The sequence below is a fragment of the Colias philodice genome, chromosome 1 (genome assembly GCF_061535455.1).
Source record: "Colias philodice isolate Cphi_HAF_F1 chromosome 1, ilColPhil1 Martin Lab GWU primary, whole genome shotgun sequence".
Classification (NCBI taxonomy): domain Eukaryota; kingdom Metazoa; phylum Arthropoda; class Insecta; order Lepidoptera; family Pieridae; genus Colias; species Colias philodice.
Window position 1 is genome coordinate 14,547,846 of NC_143086.1, and position 23,049 is coordinate 14,570,894.

The 23,049-nt window shown below is 33.8% G+C and overlaps 1 protein-coding gene across 1 annotated transcript in view; it reads right to left on the bottom strand.

Moving 5' to 3' along the window:
* Positions 1-1,395: 1,395 nt before the first annotated feature.
* LOC149491485 (Krueppel-like factor 6) overlaps positions 1,396-23,049 on the bottom strand; it is a 99,721-nt gene continuing 78,067 nt past the window's right edge. Inside the window, exons 2-4 of the mRNA XM_089698283.1 lie at positions 5,269-5,557; positions 2,885-3,049; positions 1,396-2,497 (exon numbers count right to left, since the gene is read on the bottom strand). Of these exons, the coding sequence (XP_089554409.1) occupies positions 2,322-2,497; positions 2,885-3,049; positions 5,269-5,557 (630 nt within the window). The 3' untranslated portion in view covers positions 1,396-2,321. The remainder of the gene's footprint in view (positions 2,498-2,884; positions 3,050-5,268; positions 5,558-23,049) is intronic.

Sequence of the window (23,049 nt, forward strand, 5' to 3'; positions counted from 1 at the left end):
ACAAAATGCCGCCCGCGCATTGGATGGCGCGATCGCCATCTTTGATTTAGTGATTTGGCGCCAATATTACGTATTTATTCCTCGTATCGTATTTGATGATTGATGAATTCAGTGAATATGGAATCACATTGTTTTGATACATGTACCCCCGTGATTTGTTATATAAATCACTCATTAATTCGGGAAGACTGTTTATTGGCCCCGGAATAACATCCTTACAGGACACCCGGATTCACGCAATATTCATATAACCAACATTAGACGCTTACGAATCTTACGAATTGAGATTCTAGTACGTCATACATTGCTTCTTGGGCTAGACTCAGAACGTGTGTGCGATGCCAAGCAGCAATGTACTGTGTAGCAGATTAAAGCATCGATTCTCTAATCCTTGTATTAAATACACTTGTATAATGTGTAACAACGTTCAAATGTCTGCGACTAACGTCTATGACGAAATGGAAGTACTATTAGTATAAGTAGATGGCAGTTGTAAACCAGTCATGTTTTATATTAAAAAATATATCCAAAAGGAACGTTCGTTGAATCGATTGTCTATTTATCTAAGAACAACAATTAATACGTTATCATTCCTCTGAGCGATATCTTATAGCAAATTTGCAATCTCATTGAAAACAGCGTCGTAGTCAAAAAACTTTCAAGACGAGACTAATCGAATAGGAGAAAATGTAATCAGTAATCTCTATACGACATCTATAAAATTCATGTGTATGTATAAATATGTCATCGATGTTAAAGTCAAGTCGCCTATCTATTGTCACGATTTACTAAAGCTGTCACATCCTCAAAAAGTGTCGCCCCCTTTCCTAAGTCGGTTTTTTACGTACCTACATCACCGGCACGCCGCCCATGACCATATAGATAGCCTAGAACTTAATCATCGTGATTGAGTTCGAATCTCACTATCTCACTAACATTTATTGTAGCATATAGCTCCTGGGAATCGCTTATATCAATCATCTCCCAATCTGGAGACAAGATCACCTCGCCTCGTACATATTGCACATTTAGGATATAAGCGCTTCAAATGCGTTACGATATTCAACATACATCTATAAATTCACTCGCATTAAACTTATACTAAACAAAACATGAATAAAATGCACAAAGTATAACGTCATATAAAAATATACGATAATAAAATAAACATATTGAAATACAAACGAACATTACTTGCGACTGTGATTCCGAATCAACCAATAACCGGTACACTAACCATAAATTTCAGAATTTAGCACAAGACGACGTATATTTAACCTAACCCTACGTGTATATATATATATATATTGTATATATATATATATATATATATATATATATATATATATATTGTATATATATATATATATATATATATATATATATATATATATATATATATGTATTATATAAATTAAAAAATTCAAACGTCAAATATAAATCTCATTCACGCAACATTCATCGAAGAAGCACACATAACGGAATGAGAAAATAAACTGATAGCTTAACATAAATATGTGATATTAAAACATGAGTACCTATCTTAAAATTAAATAAAATTAAATATGCATTAATGTTAAAATAGACGTTCTATTACGCACTGTTTAAGAATAATAAAACGCCTGTTTTAAAATAATAGCAAAACATCAGGTAACGCGACGCACACCTATTAAGCTTAAAACTAAAGGTTGTGCTGAGCGTCGGTGGGATTTTTAGCCGAATATCCCGATTCAATAAATAATATGTCACGTGTATTGAAATGCGGGTCGACGGGGCGTCGCCGGGGAAGTTTACCGGAAGAATAACAACCACTAGCAGCGACACGTGTAAAACAATGTATGTATGACAACCACAATCTCAAGAAAATGCATTGAATCAAAACTCGATACAAACAAATTCGCAATACATCGAAAATCACAATAAGAAAGGCGTGCGCGTCCGCCGGCAACCCCCAAACGATGGCACAATTATCGGCGACCGCTTTGCGGCTCGCCAACATAAAAACATCTTCTATACACAAAGCTAAACATTCACATACATAACGGTAATAAAAAGTTCTCATATTGCAACAAAGAACCGCAACGACAGGCCGAAATAGAGATTAAAATAAAATACTAAAAATAACCTTAAAGCATTAGGTGCGATGAGTGTTGACTCGGCTACGTCCGTAGCGAAATTTCTTTGGCTTGCAATGGAAAGCGTCCGCCGGCCGCCGGGGCGAGTTAGGCGCGGGCCCCGGCGTTGAGGAGCGAGACGAGCTTGGGGTGCTTCTTGCTGCGGCTCGTCCGCTTCTTGGGCGCGGGCGGGGCCTTGGTCTCGGGCTACGCGTGCCGCTTGGCGTGCAGCGCCAGGTGGTCGGAGCGCGAGAAGCAGCGCTCGCACTGGTGGCAGCGGAACGGCTTGGCGCCCGTGTGCTTGCGGTAGTGCCGCGTCAGCTCGTCCGAGCGCGCGAACCGCCACTCGCACCCCTCCCATGAACACTTGTATGGTTTCTCGCCTGGAAAATATATTCAGTTGCGTTAATTTTGGTTGTCACTCAATTTTGAACATAGGTATACCGGGACTGTGTTTAATGAGTGAGGTTTGTACCAAGAAATTACAAAATTAATCGCTGTTACAAAACAATCTCACCATGTAGCAAATAATAGTACATGATTACGAAATAAAACAGTCAGTGAACAGAGATTCATTTGCATTTATTGATATAAGATTTCAGAGTTCGAAATCACACACACAAAAGATTACTTACCTATATATTCTATCCGTCTCTATGTTCTTTTTTATGTCGTCATCGGAAAAGGAGCTGGTGGGTCACTTCATGAGCGCTACCACCACCCAAATCACTAACACGAAACTTAACGCTCCAGAAATACAAATAAATCACCTGTATGCGTCCGCTTGTGCGCCTTGAGATGTGAGCTCTTGGTGTACACCTTGTCGCAGGCGGGGAATTCGCAGCGGTGCACGCGCCGGCGCGGGTCGGACGCGTGCGAGTGCGCGTGGTGGCGCGCGGGGTGGCGGCGGGCGGGCGGCGGGCAGGGCGGCTCATCTGGAATTACCATAATAATATTATTAGTACCTGGGATAAAAGTATTGGTAAACTTTCATCCCCTATTTCAAGTAATTGTAGGCGTCAGGCTCCGAGATTGTTTTGTGGTGGCGCCGTCATATTCATTTTGTTAAGAAACTCCGAAAGAAGCATCGGAAATCTGTGCTCCTCTATTCCAATTAATTTAGAAGCTCAAACAAAAACTTTAACCTTGATCACGATAGCAGTATGCTGTATGATTAAAAAAAACTATGCTGTGTGTTATTATTACCTTCCGTATCCCCTTTTATTATCTACCTTCGAAACTATAAATTGGCAAAGTTTGCCTTCGATATTCTTACGCTTAAATAATTTTCAAAGTTTAAAAAATTTAAATACTTAATATTTACACAGAATCAACATTTGATCGACAAATAAGTATTCGAAGTCCTAATAGCCTCCCACCTCCCAAACCGCCTCTCAAAACTCAGAGCCCGTCCATTGATTATAATGCATTAATTTTCCAGCCACTGTCTTTTATGTAAATATCATTTCAATTAAATGTGCACAAACAAATAAATTGATTATTGTTCGCATCAAGTGTTTACAACGAACATTTAACCATTGGCCGTACGTCACAACTCGCAGTACTTTCTCATTATAAATTGCATAAACGTTCAATTATTACCAACGAGTCACGAATGATATTTGAATACAGTCAACCTGAGTGTTAATACGTTCAATCATCATTCCAACAGATTACATTTTATTTGTACGCTATTTTAATCGGCTTTAAAAGGGAGGATATCAATCCGATTGAATTTTTTATTTTTTTACTACGAACATGCTACGATAAAACTTTTTTTCATAATCTGCTTTCTACGTAATAGGTATTTTTATTTTGAAGTATTTTATTTAGTAAGTACCTAAGTAGTTTATTTTTCAGCAAAAAGAAATCAGTGCTTTTTCATGTTATTTTCTTATACTACCTAGCTCTAGCTGCTTGTCCCGGTTTCGAACTGATAAAACTGGGATAAAAACAAATGAGCTAAATAATTCGATAATTTCGATAAACTAAAAAGGATCAAATAGCATATTATGAGTTTATTAGTAACAAGCTAACAAAAATATATCCACTCTCTTAATATTAGCATAGAAAAGACAGATAGATATAGTACTACAGTGCATAATTATATTATATTTATGTACGCTGTAAGGACTCATGCGCATCAGAAGCTCGTAATCAGCACAAGGCCTCGCGAGATTGGAGATTGTGACGAAAATAAGTGAACTGCAAACATATGACGTCACCGGGAAACATGTACAATCGTAATGCCATATTTGGTCGCAAATATTATTGATTGTAGAGAAAACTGAAGCTATACAAAATCGGATGCGAGTAATATTGTCGTATGATTTTAATCGAAATAATAATTTCTAGCAAATTTTCACTTCTAAAATTTATGAATGTATGTCTTTAGTATCTGAGAAGAAACATAAACAGTGTACCTATAACCTAATATGTTCTAATAATATATCGTAAAAATAAAATAAGATTTATCATTACATATATACAAAGATCAATGTTAAATTTGGTTGGCATATCATGTCCAGATGCATTTTTACATACGAAAATAGAAAAAACAGAAAAAAGAAACTTGACACCTACACGGTCAAGTTTACATGACCAATATTCTTGTATCATGCAAATCGATTGGTGTAGTGTCCTCGAGACAGTACAAGTTTGGAACTTTCACCCGATTTAGTGGCGATGCTGTCTTACCTTATTCGCGGTGCAAAAACGCAATGTACGGTAAATATGGACTGTAATATGCACTATGTATACGTATATTAATATTATACCATCTGTAATCAGTTTGTTTGTTTGTAATCAATACGGTCAGAAACTACGGGAAGGATTATGAAAATTCTGTCAGCATAAGGCAGGTACATTCTTCCTCAGTGACACATGCTATATTACTTTATTTTTACCCTGGTTATCGTTCTAAACATTTTCCCTTATAGTGTTGTGTGTGTGTTTAAATATGGAAATACCTAAAATCACATGCTGCTACTACCTACTGCTACTTTGCTTGCTATGAGTACCGTAAAAATAAATCAAAATGCCCCTAGGCTCATCAATTTCACTGGACGGCTCATCCTTACTTGGGGCACATTCCTATTACAGACATAGTGGAATCCTATAAGAACAGTCACTGCCAACAGCTGCGTGGACTTACCCCTTGGCTCATCCGAATCGCTCGGCGGCTCGCTCTTCACAGCCGTGACGGTGAAGAGCCGCGGCGACTTCGGCGACTTCGGCGACTTCGGCGACACCGGTGACACCGGCGACACGGGCGACACCGGTGACATAGTCGACAGCGGCGACACCGGCGATACTAGCGACACGGGCGTAAGGGGTGACTTGGCAGGGGACGGTGGTAGCGAGGGCGTCGCCCAATCCTCGTCGACCTCGCGCCGCTTGCCGCGCGGCTCCTCGCGGAGGTAACGCTCCATTTCGTAGCATGTCTGAAAGCGATATCAATTTGTTACATACATTTTTTTAATAAGTGTATCGCGACGCTTGACCACTATTTTGCCTGCTGGTCAGCTAAGATGTTGCCTAAGTTTTTGAAGTGAAAATTTTTTAGGCGCGTTGAGAGTAAAATTTCGCGATATGGCAATACCACGTGACCGTATGGAGTAGGTACACCTGGAATAGGGCGACGATTTTAGTATCTTTGAATCTTACCAAAGAAGTTTCACTTTTGACACGTGTGCTCGGCACACTCGCCCTTTTTTATTGTTTCAAAGGGAAGCGTTTGGACAAAATCTTGTCTGCTGGTAAGATGTGGCCAAAGATGTAGCGCGCCTATATAAACATCGACGCTTACTTCGATTTGTGTATTCAACAATCGATATTTTGAGGTGTGACAACAATCGATAGTTTATAGAGACGGTCTAGACTCTGGATGGATACTGATGTTTATAAGGTTAAAAAGAGTAAAATATGCAACTTGTATTAGCTTAGTTGTAAGGATAGAAAATGATCTCTAGATTATACCAACGAGTTTGCATAATAAAAGCTTCTTTTACTAAACGATTAAACTAGGTATTATTTTAAAAACACTTCGTTAAAAAAATCTTACAGAAAAACAATATTTTATAAATTTTATTCAGCGGTTAAAAAAGGAGCCTACAAAATATTAATTCCATATCATAATCTATTTTCATTTAATGAATGTGAAAATGAATTTCAGATAATCCTTTCAAAGAATTTGCGCGCAAGAGCATTTTTACATTAAACAATATTATATATTTAAAATATTACACGGAATTTATTAAAGACGACGACGACATTATTTTTAAAATTTCAAACTACATGTATATCATATTATAATCATACCGCTCAAAACCCGCGCGGCTATTTTTTTACAAATTTGAAAATTTATTATCATTCGCCCAAGCTTTTAGCGTATAACTTGATCGATATTTTCTTTTCTTTTAAACAAAGATAACAGTAGATTAAATTACTCAACAGCCAACTCAAGTTCATGGCTAATCGCAATCAAGTTTTGTCTAATACAAGGTATATAGAAAACCTTTTATCATTAAGCTTTATCAATCCATTAGGGCACCGTTAGCTTGCCTTGCTATAGCCTAGATATGGCCTAGATATTTTATAGGCCCAAGGAGCGCTAGGGCGATACTATTTTTGTCCTATCTTGATTGACGTCATCCAGTCTAAGACAAAATTATACTAGCCGGGTCGATAATTGGATAGGCTTTTAGATACTTGAATAAATAAATTGTGTCATTTAGATAATTAAGGTAAAACTGCATTTCATTGTGGTAATTAAAAAGGTCACAAAACACCATAAAGAAAATATGAATAATTGCAAACAATTCTACAGTATTTGACAATTTTATTTATATAACTGTTATATGAAGATTTAAGCGCTAAAAACTAATTAATTGTGTAATAAAACAATTTAAACAATAATCCAATCTTTCCAATAAAGACAATTCGCAAAACTAATTATTCCCAGAAATTTCCACGCAGCCGTTAATTCAAGATGTAATAAAGACTAAGCTTAGACGTCTTAATCCTAAATTTAGTGCTTTATTATTTCTTATTTAAATTCCGAAACGGTGGCGTAGTGATCAGTAACAATTAGGAAACAATTAGTTTGGGCTTTCACTAAGATTCCACTAATAAAATAGTGCTGAAGTGTTCATCTTAATTAACGTATTTATTAAAAAATACACCAACTCAACATAAACATTATGGCATTCCAACTTAGACGCATCCATAAGCCTATCACATGCATTCCCCCGTCCGTCAATCTACGAGGAAATCGTCACAGCAAATCCCGAACGTATTACATTGCTTTTTAATTAAGCGACATCAAAGCTGGCCTGAAACGGCGCTCTCCCGTGCCGCGTAATGTATTACGTTTCGGTCGACAATTTCGGATTTGCGCCAGGCTGGAGTCCCTTGAACCGTGAACGCGGAGGATTTCATGCGAAAATGTGTCAGTGTGCTTGTGCTGACGAAAACACGCGCTCGATATCTCGTATCCGCTCAACGTTTGGTTAATTTGAACTTCGTATATCGTAGCGATTTCTGAATCGCGCTATTGATGGTTTTTCTACATTTACTTCAGTAAGTTTTGTCTTCAGGATATTAACTTTTTGGAACTAACATGAAATTGGTTAAAGTTGAAGTTATGTATGTTTGTGTTAAAAATTTTACTTGTAAGTAGGTATTTATTTTAAATGAGGGTCTCATAATGATCAGCATCTTTGAGAAAGATCTTAAAATGTTAGAAAATTATTAAAATCCATTATTTTCACAGAATCGCATAACAATTAACAAACTTGTAGTTCAGAAAAAACAAAATTTCTATTTATAAGCAAAAACTTAGCTTTCTGTTTATGGACTACAATAGTAACAAAGTTATAGATGTACTGTACATGTATCACAATTTCGCGTAGCGTTCAGTTAATTATAATAATAAAAATATAAACATTATTTCTAGTCTTAGGAGATGATTAAAATCTTAGTACCTACAGCAGTGAAAATTTTTTATAAGAAAAAACTTAGTAGCCAAAGAGCAGACACACATTTTAATTTTATTTATATACATGCACACATGTTCCTTATTTCATTAACCCTTTATGCATATCTTATAATATAAAAATGAATCCCAAAATGTGTTGGTAAGCGCATAACTTAAGAACGGCTGAACCGATTTCGATAATTCTTTTTTTTATTATATTCCTTGAAGTACGAGGATGGTTCTTATGTAGAGAAAACGTAAATATGTACCACGGGCGAAGCCGGGGCGGACCGCTAGTATGTTATATTTAACTATATCACAATCGTTATAAAGTTGGCATGATATTTCGCCTAAGCAAGTAAGTACATAACTTAAATGACACATTCGCGCTTGCGAGCAGTAACTTACGCAAAGTTGGGTAAGTGCTACTAAGTTATAGGTACCGTATATTCTCGTACAATAATAACTTTAGAGTTACTTATTTTATGAAATGTATGCGTATTTTTGAGTTGGTACGTATAATATTTAAAGGGAAAGAATTATGCATTTTGAAGACATAAGAAATAAATGGTAAAAATCAAACACACCATACAAAACGTTCTAAGTTTATTAATATAGATAATATTTAGTGAGTGATCAGTGATGAATATATATTGTTTTCATTAGTGCGCGTGCAAATATTATAATGTACCTAGTATGTATTTATATTTATTGAAATAAACAAACCATATTCATATTTTCTATAGTTCAAGTATATGTCACTAAAGTATTTATTTATATTTGATTTTGCTTCAATTCCATTTCTAGAAAGATAAAAAAGAAATAAACATTAACACAGCGATGGCATCACACAATACGAAATAAAAAAGTTAAAAAAGAAATCAAATAGAGAGCTCAGATAAATTCATTACAAAGAGTATATTTTACGATTCACTTATTCTAAAATGTACAAGTTACACCTTGGCAAAATATAAAAGGTTGTAAGTGTGAAGAAGAATTTTATAAATGCAATAACATTATCCGACGACTGCATGTCTGCGTTCATGCGGAATGTACGAAGATATTCAGCAACTAAATGTGACACGGCTTGTTTGAAAATAATATTCATAGTGTGTGTCTTTAAAATTGTGTATGAGAAATCAAAGCTTCTTTTCTTTTGTACATTAATAATATTATGTCAAAGGTTTCAAGTATCAATCAAATATTTCCTATTTATTAGGTTAATTATATGTATTTTTTTTACGTTTTTAGGAAATATTTACTTAATATTAAATATTACAAAAATCAAAATCAAAACGAACATTTTTTTTGTCAATATTACATGAGGTGCATGATAGATAGCCACTATCAGAAAAAATATATTTCCTAATGTCTACTAACCAGTAATGTCATTTACCTAATTCTGAAATATAAAATTAGTTTCCAATGAAAAAGCTTTGCTTAACCTGCGACGATCTAGTTATATATAACACAAAAATTAATTATTTAATGTTTCCACTCTACACCTTCTTACATCTATGGCAAGCTAATCGCGTTACTGAGAAACTGAATATCAAAACAACACAATTAACTTTAAACGAAGTAAACGATTGTTCCTCACTTAAAGTTACATTAAAAACTCGCACCATTTTTTATTCCTTTTTTGTATAGGGCAGGATTTTTATTGAAACCCGTCAGACTTTTATTGAATATTTATTAAAAGCGATGTTTGCCGAGAACGCCTCTACTGTGAGTTGTGACGTTAAAATAGTTCACTCCTTTAGCACGATGAATAAAAAGGTTTTTTTATTTTTTTTACTAATTGTTTTCAATATAACAATTAAACGGATAAACGTTCAATGTTTGATAGATAACTTTTTATTGCATTTGAAAAATATTTATTCAGCGAAATGTTGGTATACGTATCCTCATAACTTGTAAATGACTGCACGAAATTGGATAAGTCTCGCTCTTCTCTATGGAAGATGCATTCTGAACTGGTACCTAGTCAATGATAAATCTAGGTATGTTATAATGATTCAAAAGTGCTTCTAGAATTCTGATTAAATAAAAAAAAGTTACAGATTGATTTTGAATTACTTTGTGTTTGCTCTTGCTCAGGTCACGCTTTGTATAGAAAATATCCACGCGACGAAGCTAATAGTAAGATTCTCGTATACAAGACTCCTTCTTTGTGAACCAACTTCGAGTCTATTGACAATTTCAATAGACGGATTTCAATCCATTAGGTAGTACAGTTGCGATTGTGATTGCAGTAGGAAGGACGAAATAACTGTTAGTATATATATCTAGTGAGTAAATAACAATAGTCCTTTGAGTTTCTATGAGATTTGTTATTTATTATAATTCCAATTTTCTAACGTCTTTGCAATTATTATATTCAAAGGCAAAACCAATGTCCTAATCAAAATTGGAATAGCCGATTATGAGCTCAAAAATGAAATCTTATTCATTCAAGGTTGTTTCGAGTTAGAGTTTATTATATTATTATGTTAAAGTACATCACAGATATTTCAAAAACTATCGTGTCAAACTATAATAAATACGCAAGGCAGCCTTTCTCTTGTTATTAACTCTATAGTAGAATATCTATAAATATTACTAGCGGTCCGCCCCGGCTTCGCCCGTGGTACCTACATGTTTAAACTATCCTATCTCTCAAGTTGGATCGAACTGCACATGATGTGTGAATTTTATTATAATCGGTTAAGTGGTTTAGGAGTCCATTGAGGACAAATATTGTGTCACGAGATTTATATAATATATTAAGATATCTCTTTGAATTACACATTTTATTTAATATTATTTAGGTCTTGAAGAACCTAGTATTATTTTTTATGAACCCAAAAACAATTGTGGATCCCTTGAAGATATTGACAACTTTAAAACACCCAATAGTTTATCAAAAAATTCAATCAAATCAAAATTATATACTCGATCCTCGAATGCTTATTAATTAAACACGTCATACTTTGGTCTATTATAAAACATCACATAACTGATCTAGACTCTTAGGGCGCTTGTGCACTACAAGGAATTTTACTGTCCGGCATTCCGATTTTTTACGGTCCGGTGTGGCATGAAAAAACCGATGAATTGCTTGTGCACCTGTCCGTCTTTACTCGGATCAGTGCGGTACAGTTCAAGGAAGTATGGCGGTATAATGCTATCATAAATGATTGTTTTCGCATTTTACAAGAAACGAGTAATAATATAGAAGGTGAAATATTATATTACTTCGTTATAATAAAAAGTAAAGTTCCGTAAGAGATTTAAAATGCGTGTTTCACTTATTTACTTTAATCGGTGACGAGGAGCTAAAGCTATTCCCACTTGAACTTTAACTTACCAACACTTACTTAGATAATAATTATAGGTCAATGCTTGGTCAATGTATATAAAATAACAATACCGACTTCTCAAATCTCATTGCCAGCTAAAAGAAAGTAAAACAAGAGCTTGCTTTCAATTGGCATATGCAATAAAAAGAGTAAAATCCAAGCAAGTGGGCACTCGAAAACAATTATACCTACAGCGACTCGTAAACTCAAAAAACCATCCGGAATAGGGAAAAGTAAAATGTCGGACAGTAAAATTACGTATAGTGCACAAGCTAGTATTTAGATTAATTGCGTGCCATACCGGACCGTAAAAAATCGGAATGCCGGACCGTAAAATTCCTTGTAGTGGACAAACGCCCTTAGGAATTCAATCAACCACATTAACAATAACCGAATAAAAAGTGGGTTTTTTTTAGGTGTTCAGTGGTGTTTTGGCAACCACGTACCATTGTCAAGTTGTGCGTGGGCTCCGCGGGGTCAACGCCCCCGACCAAGGTTGGAACACAAAGGTGTAGGGCACATTGTATCTAAACATAGCTGGTTTATAACATACGACACGATATCGGATTGGATAGAACTGTGTTGGTCTAGTCGTTACGACTTTTTGTTTTTGAAGTGTGTATGGAATGAAATACTGTTCGATTGTGGATAGTAGGTTGTATAGGAATTGAAACGTTAATTTGCGAAGTATTAGATTCTATTCAATTTGTGTTTTTCATTTGATAGTACGCGTGTGGAACGTTTCAATAAGGATCTAACTTATGCAATTTTTGAAATGTATAACTTTTGAATTTAGTTTTTAAGCTTGCAGCCAATTCAAAAAAATTAAAATACCAAACTGCAATAAAATATAATATCTTATACTATTTTAATTTCGTAATTCCCTTTGCCATTTAAAAAGTAATCTTAGAACTACTAATCATAGAAAATATAGTTTGCAAAGCATGGCCACCTGTTTTCTTACACGACACACCCGACACGATATCGCAACAAGTAACAACCCAACATCGTATCGCACGCTATAAAAAGCGTTCTAACAGTACAACCGACGATAATCTCACCCTCTATTTCCATCAACATAAAGCTTAAAATACACCACTTTATAGTGCCCTGTTTATCTCATTTGGAGATGAAAGTTATTGGCCATTACTACAAGTAAATAGTCCTAGCACCTACATAGTAAAATAACTTAAATTCGCCAAAAATATAGCGTACTTATGAATTATATTGGTACTAAGGCTAGGCCGTAAAATTCCCGCGTCACAATATGTATTTTTTTTAGATGATTATTTTGTATATGGGCAAAGTGATACAGCTTTCTGTGTTCGTCTTGACTTAAATTTATTTTAGTTCTCTAATTATGAGCGCGTTACTTTTAAATGTGCATTTTCTATAATTTTTTTTTTCATAATTAAAAATGCAAAAGTTATAATAAGGATAAAATATTAATATTTATTAGAAATAAAAAAATATTTCTCATACAGACTGTATTCGTATTACTCCAAACAGGACATTGGAAAAGTTTTAAATTGAGAAAATGGAGGACTTGAAAGGAATGGAGATAGTTATCAACTTTCCTATGTTTTTCAATAGCATGTTATTCCGATTTGAACTTCTTGCAAATAAAAGACTCGCTCTTATCAATGAATTTAAAACATTATATCGCAATGTTTATAAATAAGAAAATCGTTTGTAACATCACTAAAGAAGCAGCAAAAAGAGGGAATTTTTTTTTTTAAGTTCTAACGTAGCAGTAGGTATATTAAATAAATTGTATTAATACACCAAGACGTATTTAGTTAATAAAAATGTTATTATACCTCCCACTACCCCTGTGTATTAGAACCATCTTAGCATCTAAACTATTCGAAAAATAAGCATAAGCATACAAATAATAATAATAAAACTGATAAAAATCTGCTAATTGCTTCTGACAGTTGCAAACGTGTAAGATCCCTTTAAATTTCACAGTTACACTACATCGTTATCTCAATATAGATTATTTTAATAACCTCAGAGCCTACCGTTCATTATCGCTGGCTAGATAAAAAAAACACAGAACAATGCCGTCTGAGTTCTGTCCGTAATTAAAAACCCCAGTGTGAGTTGAAAAGATGTGTGTACTTACTATTTAAGGTGGTTTCTGTTAATGATGACTATTTTCGAATCTATGGCTGGATACAATGTAATGTAATATCGAAATAATAGCTTCTTTGTACATACAATAGTAGATATAGTAATTGATATAAAAATAATTTACTATCCAGATTAATTTACGTATGTGGTTGTGCCTATTTAACTTTATCGGATTGTAACTGGCTCGATTGTCACCATGTTTACAATATATCAGACAAACTTATGATGTTTTTTCCTTGATTAGTATAAAACTAACACCTAAGCAATTTTGAATCGTCATAACAGATTTACCAATTACCACCGGTCGAAAAGCGATTTCCACAGAGACGGAATTCTTAATTGAGAACCATCAATTTTAAGTAGAACCTTCACCTTTTTTACAAGTCACAAAGAACGTACGTAGAGACAGATTAGACTGTCCGTTACCATCAAAACATCGCAAACCACAAGCCCGCAGCGTTCCACCAATTTTCTGAATTAATCCAACATTCCGAGTTTCGTGTCTGCCCAATCAACGTACACAATAACTAGTAAAAAACTCTTCGTTATAGGTAAAACACGATGCGTTCATTTGTTCCTGAAACAAATACCGCGTCTGTGGTGACTTTTACACAACTCTTTTTACTCTGTGGCCTGTCAAAATGACATTCCACGCGTATATCGGCGTAGCGGCAATTTGGCGGGCTTTTCTGTCACCCACTGTATCTGCCTTTGACAATTATTTGATACTAGTTGGATGGCATGTACGTGAATATTTTTTTGCGTTTTATTAGGTTCTTTTTAATAATATTACTTGGCTTAAGTATCCACGAAACATAAAAAAACAAAATTGAAGGTATTTTTGTAAGTTCGTCAGTACTTTTTGATTAGAGCCTTACCACTGGTCTATCACGACCAAAAAGGTTTCATGTATCCTTCACAAAACTATATAAAACTATCATCTCAATACGTACAAAGAATCAAGCACCGAGACGCCTGGTAAGGATAGACTGAATAACTTTGGCACTTAAGGGCTTGGTCTAGTAGTGCAAACAAATGCATCCTGTCATCCTATATGTAAATAATACAAATGTACTAAGGGAAAGTTGCTCCACTTAATTTTTAAAAATTAAATCATTCGTACAATTTATTATTCGTAATAAGTACCAAAAATGACAATTTGAAACAATTTTCGTGAAAATTACACCGGGTGATTTTTTTTATCAGTACACAAGATTTGCGAATACTTTCTATTGATATCTTCAACTTCATGTTTATATAACTGATCAACTTTTACAAAGAAATTTGGACGAAATATAAAAAAAATAAGCTTTCCATACAAAATGCATAACTCTATACATTTTTTTCGACCTAAGTTTCTTAGTGAAAGTTGTTCAGTTTAACTAATAAAACGGATAAACAAATTTTGTATATAATAAAAAAAAATGTAATGTTTGTGTTAAAAAATTATAAAATAGAAAAATACGGAAATGAAAACAAAAGATATTTATTTCTGACTAGCTTCCGCCCGCGACTCCGTCCGCGCGGATGTCAGTCTTCGCGTCTTCTACAGATTTATTATATTATGTATAATATATAGATTTATATTTATAAACCTAATAAATCTTTTGCTAGCATTCTGATGCTTTATCGGTTGCACTGGATTTATCTCTTTTTTTTCAATCGCTTGAATGATATAGGATAGGTCCTTGATGGCATCGAATGCTGAAGTCCCGAATCAATCAATTCTGACAGTAGGCAATTTATGTAAAATCTTGATAATGGTCCATCATTTTATTTTGCCTAAACGTTACATACTTTTTATATATTCTATTTGTAACGAATGATTCGCTCCAGTCCAAACAGCAAATAAGCAGACTTCTGCTTCTGCAACGTTTAGTTGTCCCTGAATTTGGAAAAAATAGTCATGATTCTTATCTATGACAAAAGTGTTATTTTTTGCATTGTATTTCAAATATTAAATTTTTTTTAACCGCATCTTCCGCATTCATGTCTTTTGCCGGAATTAGACATTTAACTTCTAATAGTCCCATTTTCCCTTTTTGATATGGGAGTGTATAAAGTAAATTTTTTAGATATTTCTCGTTATACTTTTAAAAAGTTATTATTGTCATTTTGCTCATTAGGTAAAGTAATTTCGATATCAGTTTTAAGTTTTTTGATACCTGCAATAATAACGTCATAATCGCCTGCACATACTTATCGATTACACCCTGTATACAATCCACCATCCACATTCATAATGTTTTCCTGTCCTCCTCTCCTTTACGCTGTTCACCGATACATTTTAAATGAGTAAATCTGCTACCACTGAAGGATGTTTCATTGTGATCAGCAAATTTTCACCACTGTTGTCGATTATTTGTTTTTCATTTTTAATCAGCAATTGGGAATCATCAGTTTTGTTTTTTGCAGATTGGTGATGTACCCTAACAATACGTCGAAAAGGGAAAGCATCAACGAATTATCGTTTTCGTCCTCTTTTTTTATTCTTCGCGTCTCTGCTACTTCTGTTTGTTTAGTTCTCAACACCCACTGAATTTTCTATGTTATTGTGATCTTCCATTACATCTGAGTTTTGATGATGTGATGATAATCCATTCGTTTTAATATTGGTACTTAGAGTTGGTAGACTAAACTAGAAATGGCGGACTAAATTTGTCAGCGCGTCTGTAAGATCAGAATATAAAACCAACATCCTGTATTTAAGTTACAAAATTAATAATCAAACAACATGCCGCTACGTTGAAAATGACTAGAAGAAAAAATTAAAACACCTCGGATCAATTTTGGAGTAAACAAATCATTTTCCCCGTATGGGGATTTCCCCGGATGAACTTGGGAAGTTCAAGTTCTCAATACAAGTTTATATTATATTTCGTATTTCTCAAACGAAAAATAAACATTTGTGGAACTTCAAAAAAATTATATTATAAGAAAATTTATGAGCTTACTTTACTTTTAAAGAAATATACATCCCTTTACTGACACCCCGTAAAATAAAGAAATTGTTGCCAATCACCTTTGCAATCTACATATTTGGTTTCATTAACTTTATGTTCGAAGATAATTTTTTTTCTAGTAGTTACACGCGTATTTTTTTCGTTTATTTTCCATATCGAAATCAAATGTTTAAAAATACGAATATTTGCACAAAACTAAGATAAAAGTAATCAATTAACAAAAATATTAAATTTAATGAAGTAGAGCAACTTTCACTTCGGTATGAAGGAAAATCGAGCGTAGAGCACACGTCAGAACGCTCCGGCCCAAGGAGCGCGACTAAAGAAATTCGCTAGGATTTTTCCTAATTATTTTAAATATATTTTAATATTTAAAGAATTATCAAAATTCAAAAAAAAATTTTTTTAAAGGATTAATACTCATTGGTCTTCAACCAACTCGAATAAATTAATGGAAAAAATAACTTTTAGCAGTATTTATCAATAGATTTTGTAAGGCAAAAAATGGGAAATTTAATGAATTTATAACGTTCTAATTAAGAAAATCATAAGTTTTTCGGCAATTGTATTCAGCAGTTTTTAATAACGACTATATAAGGATAATAATGTGCTGATCAGATTGTGTAAATTGTAATCGGTTGCAACGTAGTGAGTGCACAAACTTAGCTCGAAATGTCTTTGGGAGAAAGAGACTTATCTTGAAGGCCTGATTAAGGTAACATAAAGTAACTTTATAAATGTGAAAAAATTCACGCGCATTGCGTATATAACACTAATTGATAAACAAGAAAAAAAAATTCAGTTTATCATTTCATTAGCCGGGAAAAAATTGTCAAATAACTTGTTGAAAACACAATTTTGCTAGACTGCAGCCTTAAATATAATAATTATGGTTATAAAAGAAACAAATATTTTATTTATAACTGACAATATTTACAACTACACTGTCGCTCTTCATTCTTCAGACTACACTACCGATTTGTAAAACATTTTCATTGCGAACAGAAGCACTTCAATTAATTAAAATTAAATTACACGCAATTTTAAGTATACCTAAATAAATACTAAGTACATTATTCAAATGAAGTCCGAAGTCGTACACCTAGATTGTAATAATTTACCAATTCATAGCTTTCCAATGAAAGCGTTATCAAACGGGATTAGTAATGCTAAATTACCCTCACTTCGTAATATTGAAATGTAATCTGATATTCTAAAATGATTGTTTCTTTTGTATGTTGGTAATTGTTATCTTCTTCTGTGATTACTATCGAACTGTAAAGTTAACTAACAGAAAGTTACTACACAAGTAGTAATAGAGTTAAAATAACAATTGACGATTCATAAACTCATATGCAATTTTTATTAGTTTTCAACTTTTTTATAATAACGTTCCAAACTAATATTTTATCATTACGTGCGTTGTAACCATTTATGGTATATTTCCTTCCTTGGCACAGGTATGTATTCCCTTTTTCTTCAAAGCATTTAATGTTAGGCAACTCTCGTACAATCTAAGTCTATCTCGTACGTAGCAATATAACCTGACAAAGTCCATTACAAATTCGGCCATCCACCACCAATAAGGTGACAATACGTTTCCCCATTTCACGGAATCGAGAGATATCGAAACTCGGCCGTGAAAGTTGCCGGAAGATGCAAGCTATGTAGGGTGGCCATGAGCGTGTGCCTGGGAATTGCGGTTATGAACGCAATAAATACCTATGGGAATGGTCGCGGCGCGGTGACCACGGCGCACGTTTCTACCGGACCGTCCCACACGAGGGTGACCTTGCTTTGTGTTTGTAACGGGATTGAGGAAGATGGAATTGTAATTACTTCATATTGTGATTGTGATATGTGAGCAGCTAGTATTAAATATACAATAGAACATCTCATCCACAGAAGTTAATCAACAGGCGGCAAACTACCTCGCATGTGTATTAAAAGTCATTGTTTTAATATAAAAGTGAAATAAACTGTTTGTATAGAGATCGCTATGTATAGGTGAGCTTGACCTAGTTGTATCTAGACTATCATCATCATCGTTGCGATGCCCGTGCGAATTATGCGAAGGGGCATTCACGATTCTAATACAAAACTTGTGTATTTTTAGAATCAAATGAAGAAATATCAATTATTTTCAGTTTACTAATGTCCAATTTAATTTTAGATTAATGTTTAGACTGGCTTTTCTTCTCCTTAGTTCACCTGGATCGATCCGTTAAAAATGTAGCTTAGCCCACTCGAATATAGGACGTTGAAGCTTTCTAAGAGTATTTTAAATCGGTCAAGAAGTTTTTGAGCTAAATCTCATGCCATGATGGTGGATGCAATTTCTTCTATTTCAAAGAAAATTATACATTTCGAGCACACCATAATCACACGTGAAAAGCGCTTCAGAATTGTACAACAAAGTTACCGAAAAACAGGTCACTAGCCTGAAGGGTCTAAAAACGTACGCACTACCATATTCCACATACCCACCTGCAATCCGTCACTTTGCACTATTTAAAATGCAGCATAATTTCACGGCGCCGCAGCGATACAGCCGTTTCGCGACCATTAACCTAGTTTTGGCTATAACACACAGGGAAATAAAATATACACTGGGCATAACGCGATTCTGCCCGCCGCGCCGTTCTATACAAACGGCATGTGCATGTGTGCGTAAGCTTGTCACTGTGTGCGGTGGAACGCGTTCGAAAAACGGCCATGTTGCTTTTCAAAAATGTAAGTGTGTGCCTATAAAGAATAAAATGGCACTAAAAACACAAAAAATGAGATCGTGCAAATTAATGGATTAATAATAGATGAATTTAAAATTATTCTATTTTAAAAGAGATCGTCACTTTTATTGTAATGAAAAAAGAGAATAGGCTATTTGACAAGGTTTTGAAAACTGTCTTAAATTATTAAGATACGTTTATAGAGCACACAAAACACATGTTTCTTAATTTTTTGTACTTATTCATTGAGAAAATGGAAAATAAAAACATGATATTCAAATATGCCGCCAAAACACAATTTTGAAGAACATGGCGTCTCGCGACCATGGTGACGTCACAGCGGCGTAAACATCAACTTGCTCCTAGTACTTATTGTTCGTTTTTGTTTTAATTATAGTATAATTAAGTTAATCTGTTTAAAAACCAGAAAATGAGTTCTTATAGGTGGTGTGTAGTGCCTGGATGCAGAAATACAACTATTAAAACCCCTGACAAACTATTAATTATATGTGCTCCAAAAGATATAAAAATGCGTAGAAAGTGTCAGTTAGCTCGCTGAAATCCAAGTGATATTAGATATATTATATCAATTAAAACAGTTATATTTTTTGTGAAGACCACTTCGATGAAAGTATGGTGTTGAATACCTAGTAGGCAGTTTATTTTATTTGCAATACATAGTATAAATCGTCTCATTACTTAGGTACCTGCTTGAGGTAAGATAATGATATATATAAATTGATGATGACGTGTTTGTATTGATATTGAAAATAATCAATACAAACACGTCAATTTTGATCCTATAAACTGGATGGCTGAAATGAAAAACAAAGGGCATAACCTAAAAAATGTATACTTCATAATTATTGTGCTATTGTGATTCATGTTTGTACATTTAACTAAAAAGGTAATGAATGACGATTTAAATATTAACTTACGTAGCTGTTTTCACATTTCTCAATTCAGGAGCGTAAAAATCTGGGTTGTTTTTAAATAACATGCCAACCATTATAGCGTTCACTTTAAGTAGATTTCTACTATCTGCTTTTTCGAAATTAGGTTCCATGACAAACAAAAATAACACATAAAGATCAAAACTGATTACAGACACCTTGAATCACAAGAAATAAGTTATACAAGAAACAAAACCAAAAGCGAAATTATCAACGACGTGAGTAAACGTTGGGATCTCTTGTTATTTACGCCGCTGTGACGTCATGGCAGATGCAGCCAATCATGGATGTTTTCGGTCACGTGGTAATTTTAAAATATATGATGTTTTTTCTCGACGATTTATAAATAAATAAGTTATTATTTATATCATTTATTAATTTAAATCGCTTCAAAAACCTTATATATATATGGATTACACAAAAAAGTAATTTATTTTTTAAACTGTCAAATAGCCTATTGTACAAAACATTGATAGTTATGCGAAAATTAATCTATTACAGTCTATACTAATTAATATTAAAACTCGCTTCTTTGTCCCTCTTTATCTAAGCTCGAATTAACTATAACTGAAAGAGACAGCACACCGATTTAATGAACCCATGTCAAAAATCTTCACAATGAACGTGATAACAATATCAACTGAAAACACATTTTCCATAGCGAAGTGCTTTTGTTCACTCCAGCGATGAGGGACGCTGACTTCAAAAGCGCTTAAAACTCCGACCATATATTAAAATCAAAGTGTTACATGTTTCAACACCTCTGCATTATTTAGAAGGCGCCACACAACCAAAGATGAAGTATGAAGCTTCTATATTTTCTTCGTAATTTTATCACACAATTCACGTTTTAAAATAAAACTTCGAATACCTATATATTAACACGGCAAAAATAAAGTTGCCTTTCAGTTACAGGAACTAAAAACGGATCGCATCAAAAATCCATTTAAGTACATCTAAAAGTATCCATGTATGTATAATTATATGGGGCTTAGATTTATTGAATACGTGCAATTTTTCCAGTGTTAAATTGACCGGGACAGTCTTTATTCCCAATGCAGTGGAATTAGAGTAAAGCTGATGGATTTTAAAAGCTTTTTTGAAACCCGACTGATTTCTGCGAAACCCAAATTAAGAGTATAAAGGGATATTTGGAAAATGATATTAACGTGTGTAAAATTGGATAGAGCATCAAATTCTCTGAATTCTGGTTTAAATATAATTTCAGTAAAAGCCACCCTGTGATATTTTTAATCTGTAAGTAATATAATTGTTCGTAATGGACATTGATTAATATGATAAAATTATAAATTAGGGTATTGATAAAGTAAAATGCTTTTAAATTTAAACACTCATTTTATAACACTATCAGGTCTAATTACAACAACTGTTACTGTGTGAATAAAATTGACAATTTATTAAAAGCACAACCCCTTTTTGAAATAAACATCTTACCGATGTATACGGGACCTATGTACTTTAAAAATAACTCGCCTTTCCATCGATCACAAACAAGCCCAATTGGAAAGTTCCTTACTTCCTCCTTCCAACTGAAAACTAGCTCAAAAGCATATAAAGATTCTTCATAACAAGATTATAGGAAAACGTCTTTACACAGAAGTTGAGTCCAATTTCGTCAGAGAACAGAATTGGGTCAAATTCGTCTTGAGATTTGATTAGCAACGGATAGGTATACGTCTCCCATTGATAGTTCAAAGGTGAACAGTGCATTTGCTCTCCAGGAGTGGAGGTAGAATTTAAAATTTTACAATATGACATGAAATATAAAGAGAAGACAGAAATGTGGTTACTTATAGTAAAACATATCCATTGAACTTTCAAACCTCAACCAAATAGAACAAGGTGATTACAATATTCCTCTTCATAAGAAATGCATAATAATTTTAAGAACATTATCAATTTATTTAGATTACGAACGGACGTCGCGATTCGTACCTAGTAAGTACCGAAAATTTAATGTACCCCGTAGAACAGACCAAGATCCAAAAAATAATAAAACATTGTTAACTTTATTAAATTACTAATACAATTTTTCAGCAGCGATATCCAAAAATCAATTACCAACCACTATTACCTGACCCGCCCAACCTTCTCCCTACCATATAACACAAAGCTCTTGCTACACTGGTCACCCATCGCCAACGAACAAAAGTACAACATACACAGGCCAATTAAAGTTTCCAGTCTAGACAAGTAAGTACCTACTATAACACTAATGAGAGTTCCGCGCAAAACCTGTTCCGAAAGAAAGTAACTTCCTTGCCCATCACATTAGAGTATGTGAAACACTGTTTTCTAAGTAACACGACGTTTTATTATTTAGAAAAATATACCGCTATTGCATATAAAGCGTGTGAAACGAGATTTGCCAAACGCAGGCTCAAACTTCATCAGATTCGTGAGTACGTATTTCTTATATATGTATATGAGAATCTCCTCTCTAGTAAAGATGGGCTACAATTATTTTTGCTTACGGGTAATAGGCGTCACGGACATAGCTAAAATTATAAAAATAATATACCAAAATCAATAGTCCATAAGGAAAACAAAATATAAACAGCAAAAGAACATTGTCAACACGAAAAATAGAACAAAACGGGATTGGAATCTCATTACAATTTTTTACGGAAATCTTTGCATTACATATTTCAGAATAAAACATAATGAAATGCCAATTTCTAATTAAGAAATTTCATACAATACAATGATTTCGGAATAAAATGTATTTCACCTGCAGTTATAATTAATTAATTAGCATCGTGTGTATTTATTTTATAATTTAGTTTTAATTTTATAATTATAATTTAATTTAACA